Here is an 11,116-nt window from a genome sequence, read left to right on the forward strand (position 1 = left end):
AATATGCGAATGGAGAGAGAAAAAGCTGGGACGTTTGAGAATTTTAACCCCATCCAATAAAAAAAATTAAAAAAAAAAAAACTCTGGGTTCCGTTACTCGTGTACAACGTTTGAAGCCGGCTCAGGCCCAGACTTGGCTTTGTTTATCATTTAAGATTGCTGTTTCATTAAAGAACAGCATCTGCTATTATGGTGTCGAATGGATCTTTAACCTGTCCAGTGACGTGGCAGCCCTTCATTTGAGATCAGGCAAGTGAAGCAGGTAGTTGATTCTGGGGGTAGGACAAATTGGTTTGCTCCCCACACAAAATTAAAAAAAAAAAAAAATTAATTTCACTTGAATCCATCAAACATTGTTTTTTCGCCTTTTATCGACAAAATGGAAGTGGAAGAAGTAAGAACATGCCATTTCAATCCCAACTAAATAAAACTACGATAGTTTTGATATGGTTATAAAATACTAATTGGACGTAGACATGAAGTGATGGGTTCATAGGAGCCTAGGTTGAGGTTGATAGGGCTCCAGCCCACTTGGACTGACCTTTCACTGTTGCATTCCTATGTGGTGTCGGCTATCAAACACCCCCGCCCCCCCACCCTTTGACATAACAGTTCATCATGTGAGTTATTGTCACTCAACGGATAAGATTCAGGATTTTTCTGGGCATCGACTATAATGATCAATCATAATTAGAAAAGAAATTTCTTTGTGATAGTCCACCCTAATAAGTTCAAAATTATACCCACAATCCGAAGAATTAACTTTAATTTTAATCCTCTCATATTTTCTTAGATTATGATCGATGCAATTCATGCGTAAGTGGATAATAAGGCAAGGAGGAAGGTAAGAAGGGACAAGATGATTGATGTCGGGCAGCGTGGGAAGCAATAATTGGTATGAGTAGCTCACTCCACTCTCTCCTACTCTCGCCGGATTTCTCGGTTTCTTTTTTCATATTCTTTCTTCTTCCTAAATTCTTACTTCTTGGCATATAAAAAATTCAAAATTTATGTATGCGCCTTCTTCTCCACTCTCTCTGTCCGATCACGTTTCAAACTGTCGTCCATTTGACTCACATCTGATTTGTATTATCCCCAGAAACATCCAAGGGTGCATATGCATGGCCTCCGCTTCAGTACTGTACCTGACCTGAGCCACTGTGGAGAGACGGAAGTGGAGAGGGTTTCAGTTTTTCAAAACTGGCCATGTGGTCGACACGCGTCGGTCAATGCTAGGTCTTACTGCTATTGCCCAGCACGCGCGACGGCTTCACCATCAGCCTAGCCGACCCCAGTTGGGTTGGGGTCAGATGCCGCCAGTCTTACAGATTCTCTTTTAATTCTATTTGTGTTATATACACTACGATATACACAGGTGTCGTTTTCAGCTTCTTCGACAGTGCCCCGACCAGATTTTCTTATCTCGCCTGACTACAAGGAACCCACCTTCCTCTTCCTCTTCCTCTTCCTCTTCCTCCTCCACCTCCACTTCCACTTCTCTTCCCCCCACTCCATCCGTTTCACGTACATTGCCACGTGTCTTCCGGACCTACACTTGATTCACACCCTTATGCATTTGGGCAAATCTCCGAAATTTCAAACCATTGTGATCCCAACCAGAGCACCATTACAAGCAAATTCGAATCGAAATTCGTTGACTAGTGACTGGGATCCAATGCAGTGGAGGTACAATAAAATGTGGACGCAACCAAGTGGGTCGGTTTGACCATTCGTGAGTAGCACAGAATTGGAGCCATAAGCGGCAGCAACACCCCCCAACAACCTGTTTAAGGGTGACCAAATTTTCAATGGCCGACCACAACCCATCTTTTCAAATTCTATCCTAGGAATGCGCGTTTCAAAATCAACTTACTTCCTACTATGTGCGGCCCGTCCCTCCCTCCATTTCAAACCTTCGCTTTCACATTTGTACATTGAATTTGATTTTGGGCATTTTTTTCTTCACCCACTTATTCAGCTGTCTAGGAAAACCAGTTTGGGGCTACAAGGAAAGGTCTGGAAAATGCTCTGCAATACCCACATGTCCTGAGATGAATTTATTCAGATATATCTAGAAATGGTTCACAAACTCCACAATCCACATACATTATTACTGTTATTGCCCATGAAAAATGCCGTAGCCAAAAGGTCTACACAAGGAGCACGGACAGGAGGCATGTGAGATGCTGGATCTCATTTCTGTCATCACTCTCTTGCCTTTATGATCGCTTGCATGGGATGGAGTTTCTGACTGGTGAGTGCTACGGTATCCACATTTTCTTCCTCCCCTCCCATCAGTTTCCACTCAAACTCCTGCACGAACCTACCAATTGATGTGCAAGCTATTAGCATTGCCTGAAGAGCGCCTGCACACACCCTCTTTCCTCCTCCAAAGGCCATCGTCTTGTGCAAATCCATTAGATCGTATTTCTCATCCAGAAATCTTTCAGGCTTCCACTCCTCAGGATTTTCCCATTGTTTCTTGTTCATGTTGCACCCATATATGTTTATAGCGATCTGCACAACATTGGTCATAGTCAAAATAGCTAGAAAGAATATGGTACGTACTATGGAAAGACTGATCAATTACCTGACTTCCAGCAGGAATATGGTATCCCCCCAATTGGGTATCTTCATGCGCATACCGAACAGGGACTATGGGAGCTGGACTGTACTTCCTAAGAGTCTCATGGAAAACAGAATTTAAGTACGGAAGCTTAGACAAGTTTTCCTCTGTAACCTTATTGGAGCCACAAAATTTGCGGATTTCCCGATATAAAATTTCCTGTTAGATAATAAGAAGGTATCAGAATCAGGTACCAGCAAACTGAATAACAAAGGAGAAATGGAAAATTTTAAAATTGAACAACCTGCCGGTTTGGATCCTTAGCAAGTTCATACATGGCCCATTCAGATGTGACCAGAGTAGTATCTGATATCTCGATGATTGTCTCCCAAATCAACATGGCTATTTGTTTCTCCGTGAGTGTTGTTGCTTCGGATAATAAGAAATCGATGTAGCAATTCTTCTCCTGTTTTGAATCCCAGCCAAGTTAGAACAACTACTAGGCCATAAGACCCGTAAAAAGATTTGGCAAGAAAGATTACCTCTCCTGAACCAATCCTTTTCTTCTGCTCCCCGATAAGGGCCTTCATTAATGCTCCCCTGCGGAAATCCATTCTCTGGATTTTCATTTCCATGCTCTTATTAGGAATCCAACTCAGATATGGGAAGAAATCTCTCCAGTCCACCTCAATGGCCCCTGCCATCGGATCAACAACCAAAACCGCAAATATCTCCTCCCTTGACAAAGTGGTGCCAAGCTCTTCCACATAAATGGATTCAATGTCCTTGCCCAAAGCCTGAAATTCCAACCCACTTTTTAAATATCCTTTAATTTTTCGTTTCTTTTTTAAAATACCTAAAAGTGAAAAGTATGGGATGCCACCTATTCACAATGAGGAAAGAAACTCACTTGTTTCAACGCTAATCCGAAAATTTCAGACTCGAAAATTTTTTTGAGAACCACTGGTTCAAGAGGAGAGGTCTTCACATGGGCATGCAAGTATTTCGAAATATTTTCAATCAAGGTGTCTCTGTGGCATCGGTGTCGCTTCTGAAAATTAAACAGAGATGCTTGTAAATGTACAGGCCAAAAGAGACGTTCACATAGACACATGCTCGATGCCAAAAGAAAAATTAGCAGCCAACCTGAGCGGGGGCTCCCAAAACATTTCTGAGTATAAACCCTTTGACCATCTTGTGGAAGTCATTGTAGTCACTTGTGGCAACCATGCATTTATCGAAGGTAAGTATCTTCAAGGCATTTGATAACTTCCTTGTTGAGATGGATGAGAACCTGGTCACCATTGCCTGAAACAACCACAGGATTCAGACCCTCCATGCTGCAATGTTTAAATAGAACCAGTTCTCCCATGTAATGGTGGCTTGGTCTATAATTTTTGCTGAATCAAGGTTGATTCAGAAAACTGGGGATGGAGGAAGGAACTGGAGTTCAATTTTGTGTTTCCAGACCAAGTAAAAGTGAATTAAGTCTCAGCATAAACCTCCATTTTTTCTTTCAAATAATGAAAGGATAAAAAAGTCATTTCAAAATGCTATTTTACTTTCATCCTTTTTAAAAAACATTAGAGATAAAGGGGTATCAAAAAATTATGGCAAGTACATGAAAGAATTCCTGGTGGGTACCTTTTCTTTCCCTGCACCCACTTAATTTGAAAAAGGGGAACAAAAGGACGTGGATATGAAAGGACGTAAAGGTGGATGTATTTAATAAAATCTCTTTTAGAAATCCTATTTAACTTGAAATTTAAATCCAAGACCAAAAGAACCTTGGATTGATTGAAGTACCAAAGCAATAAACAAAAGAAAGATCAAAGCAAATCCTTTCTGGTTCATTGATCTCTTCAAGAAAAGGTAAGTTGGTTAATAGTAACTCAACACAAAACATCCATGGCAGCAAAACAAAATTTAGTAAATGACAGTATAGTGGATTTTCTCTTGGTTTATAGTCCGATAAACACTTGACTTCAAACCGTCAAGTGGTGTCAATTTTAGGAAGATGTATATCTAAGAAGGGGCCCGATCTCTGATTTTGGACTGGACAAATACAAGTTAATTGAGGTCAGCCCTCATGGAGATCTCACCAAAATGCCTCTCTATACTGACACATGAAATGTTAGAAAATGATATAAATTTTATCTCTCCCAGGAGCATTTGGAAGAGTCAATGAACGAAATAAAGCCTTCTCTTTTAAGATTCCAACTCAATCATAGAACAGATAGGACGTTTCAACCCCAAAACTTTTGGCTAAACCGCCCCAAAGGGCAGTGTGGCACCGGCACCCCAACGTTAAAGAGTTCTTTTCAAAGTCATGTAAACTTGTTGGGGCCTTTTCAAGGAAATAAGGATAGATCCTATGAGAGAGAGGAAGAGGGAGAGAAACCAACCTCTTTAGCAACTTCGGAGGAATTCAGAACGATCATAGTAGAAGCTCCGGTCCTGATGGAAAAGATTGGGCCATAAGTCTCAGCCCACCTTGCGAAAGTCTTGTGTGGCTTCTTCTCTTTCAGTTGCAGCAAATTCCCAATCAGCGGCAGCCCTGGGATATCTGCAACCCCCATCAACCAATACCCATTCATCAACATCAACATCTATAGATTAAAATGCGACACAAATTCAAAAAGAAAAGAAAAGAAAAGAAATCCCCAAAAGAAAATCCCAGTAGTACCGGGAACAGGTGGAAGCCCTTCAACACTTCTTTTCCGGTTAGAAACAAATCTTCTGATGAAGATCAGTACCACCAACGAAATACCACCCAAAACCACCGCAGTGGCAAAAGGCACAGCTTCAATACCCATCATATCCATCGCTTTTTCAGGGGATAGAGATTGTTGCTATGCCTATGGTACTTGCAATGGCTCGCTAATCATACAACTTTTTCACTGTATAAAATGATAAAACAGTAAGGGCGCTGAAGCACTCAGCTGATAAAATAAATAAATAAATAAATAACCCAAAGAGAACGGAGCTCTGTCGTTTTGTAATGGAAGAAGAGGCCAGGAATATGCCTCCAAGACAGCCAATCCTATTTGAGCAAGTCCCTTTGTTGCTTTCTAGTGTTGCTGTTCTCCTGCAAGCCGATTCCCTGTTGCTAGTCTCTTCTCTTCGGGACTCTTAGTTTATGTCTCCAACAGCAATTAGGCGGTGGGTTTGGCGGCCACCTTCGGATTCCAGGCTTATCTGTAAATTTTTGCAGGGGAAAAAAATTTGGCACTTTTCAAATGGCTGTTGCCATCTGCCCAAGTTCCCCCCCATACGTTGTATATAGAAAAGAACTAATTGCTTGAATGGGAAGAAATATTTTTCACCTAACCATCCTTAATTATTTTAAATATTTACGTGTACTTTTTTTAAAAAAAAAATATTTTCACAAAAAAAAAAAAACGACAAGTTATTGCATTTCCTTATAAATAAATATAAGGTAAAAAATATTTATAAATTTTATTTGGTTTTTTAATAAATTTTACTCACAAATATAATTACATTAAGATTTCATAAAATAAATAAAACAATTTATAAAATCTAATTAATATTTATATTTGTTGATTTTATCACATCTATTAAACATTCAAACTTATTTGTTCCTTTTATTATTTTATTTTCACTTTTTTAATGAAATTATTATCCTAACATATTTTTTACTACCTTAATATATTTGAATTTTTTTTTTAACTCTTTTTCATTATTCATTGTCAAATAAGATTAGAATTTTTTTAATTTTTTATTTAATATCTTATCAAATAAGTTTCTCGATAATGGCTTTTTCTGGTTTGCATTTGAAAATTTTAAAATATATTAATTCTTATATTAAGAATTATTATCACTTTTAGCATATTTATATTTTATTTTTAGAAAAAAAATCCCAAAATTTACTTACACAAACTATTAAATATTTCAGTTTTATAGTAATGCATTTAAATGGTGCTTTCACAAAAGGAAAAGTTGGGGAGTAGTTAATAAGAATATCTTACTTAATAAGAATACCATTTTATGATTCCTATCAAATAATCCACTAGAAAAAACTTTCTTTACATAAAGATAACATTCTTAAAATGGAGTTTTGGGTCAAAATGCCCATTTATTAAATATATATATATATATATAATATCTAACCACTTTTTAAAACTTATATTCAAATTGATCTCTTTGATGCCAGCATAAGCACCATGTCATCGTTGCCAATTAGGACTTCATTTTTGAACTAAAGCCAGTTGTCAACTAAGGTTTTAATTAATTTTTTTTAATTAAAAATTATTAAATTATAATTTATTATTGAAATTTTAAAAATATAATTAAATAATAAATTATTTATATTTAAACTTAAGAATCTAATATTACTTCAACAAACATAAATTGATAAATAGAAGATATTATAAATGAATATTTTATTTATTAATAAATTAATAATCTTAAAATAATAAATTTATATAACATATAAATAATATATAAAATTATATAATTTATTAATTTAAGATATTTAATTTTTTGTTTTTAAGATATTAATTTATTTGTATTATGACAAATTTATCTTTATCGAAGTATACTTTTAAGCCGTAGTTGCCAACTAAGATTTCAATTATAATTTTTTTTTTACTTTCGAATTTAATTTAAAACTATTAAATTAAAATTTATTATTGAAATTAAAAATATATACTTTAATAATAAATTATTTATATTTAAACTTAAGAATATAGTATTACTTCAACAAACATAAATTAATAAATAGAAGATATTATAAATAAATATTTTATTTATTAATAAATTAATAATCTTAAAATAATAAATTTATATAACATATAAATAATATATAAAATTGTATAATTTATTAATTTAATATATTTAATTTGTTGTTTTTTAAGATATTAATTTATTTGTATTATAACAAATTTATCTTTATTGAAATAAGAGTATACTTTTAACCCGTAGTTGATAACTGAGATTTCAATTATAATTTTTTTTTTTACTTTCAAATTTAATTTAAAACTATTAAATTACAATTTATTATTGAAATTAAAAATATATACTTTAATAATAAATTATTTATATTTAAACTTAAGAATCTAGTATTACTTCAACAAACATAAATTGATAAATAAAAGATATTATAAATGAATATTTTATTTATTAATAAATTAATAATCTTAAAATAATAAATTTATATAACATATAAATAATATATAAAATTGTATAATTTATTAATTTAAGATATTTAATTTGTTGTTTTTTAAGATATTAATTTATTTGTATTATGACAAATTTATCTTTATCGAAATAAAAGTATACTTTTAAGCTATAGTTGCTAACTAAGATTTCAATTATAATTATTTTTTTTACTTTCAAAATTAATTAAAAACTATTAAATTATAATTTATTATTGAAATTAAAAATATATATTGTAATAATATTTTTAATTACAATTTATTTATAACCTTTAAGATTATTAATTTATTAATAAATAAAATATTCATTTATAATATCTTCTATTTATCAATTTATGTTTGTTAAAGTAATACTAGATTTTTAAATTTAAATATAAATAATTTATTATTTAAGTATATTTTTAAAATTTTAATCATAAATTATAATTTAATAATTTTTAATTAAATTTTTAATTTTAAAAAAAAATTACTAAAACCTTAGTTGGCAACTACAGTTTTAGTTCAAAAATGAAGCCTCAGTTGCCAACTGAGGCTTTAATTCAAAATTGAAGTCTTAGTTGTCAACTGAGGCTTTAACTAAAATGATGAAAAAAATAATTAATGACACGGCGCCTACGTAGCACCAAAGATGTCAATTTAAACATAAGTTTCAAAAAGTGGTTAGATGTTATATTTTTTTTAATAAATAGGTCATTTTGACCTAAAACGCCTTAAAATGTCATGTCATTCCATTAACATGTGGAAGTGCATTTAAATCCAATTTTCAAATGATTCTCATGCTTTAAAGAACATAAACATGAAAGGATGAGGAAACCCACATTATGAACGGTTCCTTTAGGAAAAATAAGGAAAAGAGAAGGGAAAGGTCAGTTTCTTTAAAAAAAAAATAAGAAAAAGAGAAGAGAAAAGGAATCGGATAATTTTGGAAAAAAAGGTATTTAATATATTTCACTCATATCCCCCAAGATTTGACATAAATATATTTACGGTCCTACTACTTTTAAAGGAAGTGTTTTTATTGAAAGTGTTCTTTTTATCATACTTATGTGAAAACTCTTTTATGAAAATTTAAAATAGTGTTTTTGATAATATATTGTATAAGTATAAAATCATTTTTTAATAGTAAATTACTAAAAATGATATTTATTAAAAAGGGAAAATATCATAATAAATGGAAAAGTTTTATTACAAAAAAAATATATATAAACATTTATATAATTAAAAAAAAAACTCAAAAAATCATTTTTACGAAGGGGAAGTGAAAAAAGAAGAAGAGAATGAGGAGGAAGCGAATAGTGAAAAAGAAATGGAGGATAGCTGGAAAAGGTATTTTAAGAATATATGAAATTTTTTTAAAGAAACCCCCCCAAGTGCTTCTCTCAAATACACTTTTAAGTGTTTTCTCTAAATTTTCAAAAGTGTTTTTTAAAATATTATCAAACACTTATTTTTTTACCTTTAAAACAATTTTAAGTATTTTTACAACTAAAAACATTTTTAAAAAGTACTATCAAACAAGCTCTTAATTATTATTAGTTTCAAATTTTGTCAAATAACATTTATATAAATACGTAAAAAATAAAATTTATTTTTTAGAAAATCATTAAATACAATTACATTAAGATCTCATTTGGTAATAATTTTACAAAGTGTTTTTAATACTTTTAATAGTTGAAAATTTTTATTATTCAAGTGTTAAAAATGGTAAAAACACTTTTTAAAATCACTCCTAAACACACTCTAAATCCTTTTACTATGTCAGGTGTATATGAAATTAACCTAAATTTTAATGTGATAAAAAAAATATAATATATTATTGAACTAATCATAAAAATATTTTTAAAAATGGAATATTTTTATTTTCTAATCTCCATAAAAACTTAGTTTTTGAAAAATGGCATGGGCATCAAATGTACCATAAAAATAAATAAATAAATAAAATCAGATGTAATTAAAAATTATGACTATCAAATTAATCCTGGATAAAGTGGACAGAGAGAAGAATTTTAATTATTGGTAAAACAATGGAGACCACTCCTTCAATGTGAGGCACAAAATTGAAAGTGGCCCAAAGGTATTGGGATTCTAAGCAAATCAATGTAGGCCCGTTTGGAAATAATTTGATATGAATTGGATTAATTAATAGGATCACCCAACCCATGGGAGGTGCAGAAAATTTTTAAAAATAAATGAGATTAGTTAGTAACGTTAAGTACTTGTTTAATTATATTATTATTAAAAATAAATAAATTCCTGAGAGCTAATTATTGAATTTTTAAATTAAGGTAAATTAAATTATAAAAGAGGATAGTGCTAAATAACTATTAGGGCCAAATAAGAAAGAAGTCGACCCAAGACCCTGCCAAGAGAAGAAGTATAAAATTATGGGTGGTTGTTGTATTAAAGAAATAGGGAATTATGATTGTTTGTGTATAAAAGTACAATTGATTCTTAGGAAAATACATGCATGTAGAAGTCAAGTAGATTTAACATATTTGTGTTTTTGTATTAAAATCTTGTTTTGCAGTATAACTAGTAATGTTGACCTCCATGTCACAAGTTTGTAAGACTTATTTTTCAAAGGTATAAGGCTTAATTCCATGAGGATTATACAAGAGTATGTAAATTTCTACTCCTAATATTTTTCATATCTCATCTGTAGGGTCAAAACCCAACAAGCACTAATAATTGATGTTGTAAGCTACAAGTTCATATTTCCACTACTTTACGTTACTAAGTTTCATTATGGTTACAATCTTACGAGTGTTGTAAAAACGGTTCAAGAATTCATGTTCCATTTGATCTCAATTGTCGATGCATTTAGGATCTAAATTTGTGTACCAAAAGTGTTTTCTTAAACAAAGTGTACAAAATACTTGATAAGAAAGTTACCTTCGGTGCTAACATTGTTGCATGTTTCAACATAATAAAAAATGCGTACTTAGCATTGCCTTTTTCATCAAAATTATAGAAACTTAAGAAGTTGATAACAATAGTTATTTTTAAGTTGTCAATTCTTTTACTAGAAGGCTTCAACATAATAAAAAATGCTCTAATAATATTTGTTAACTATTGAACAAATTAATAGCAAAGCCACTAAAGCAAGTTCATTGGCTTGTCGTTGACCTTGTGCCAACATGGAGTCATCATGCATATCCTCCTTGGGCATAAAATCATAGGAGAGAAACAATATATAAAAATCCTTTTCATTAATAGTTTTAATGAGCACAACAATTATCTAATGTCATTTGAACCAATTTTATTTCTATTGAGGCAACATTGTCATGACAAGCATAACCATTGAATAAGGAGAAATATAGGAATTTGAACACTTAGATGAAACTTTATGTTTCCTTTTTGAATTGGATAAATT

General features: G+C 31.7%; 1 protein-coding gene across 1 annotated transcript; it reads right to left on the reverse strand.

The window, feature by feature from the left end:
- Positions 1 to 2,024: 2,024 nt before the first annotated feature.
- LOC100255742 (ent-kaurene oxidase, chloroplastic) lies at positions 2,025 to 5,792 on the reverse strand. Its single transcript, XM_010666311.3, has 9 exons — positions 5,593 to 5,792; positions 5,253 to 5,466; positions 4,972 to 5,132; positions 3,713 to 3,874; positions 3,477 to 3,617; positions 3,109 to 3,363; positions 2,871 to 3,032; positions 2,591 to 2,785; positions 2,025 to 2,517 (listed from the first exon to the last, which is right to left on the reverse strand). Exons 2-9 carry the CDS (start codon positions 5,389 to 5,391, stop codon positions 2,206 to 2,208), a joined length of 1,527 nt encoding a protein of 508 aa, XP_010664613.1. The 5' UTR covers positions 5,392 to 5,466; positions 5,593 to 5,792; the 3' UTR covers positions 2,025 to 2,205.
- Positions 5,793 to 11,116: the final 5,324 nt, after the last annotated feature.

The sequence above is a fragment of the Vitis vinifera genome, chromosome 18 (assembly GCF_030704535.1).
Source record: "Vitis vinifera cultivar Pinot Noir 40024 chromosome 18, ASM3070453v1".
Classification (NCBI taxonomy): Eukaryota; Viridiplantae; Streptophyta; class Magnoliopsida; order Vitales; family Vitaceae; genus Vitis; species Vitis vinifera.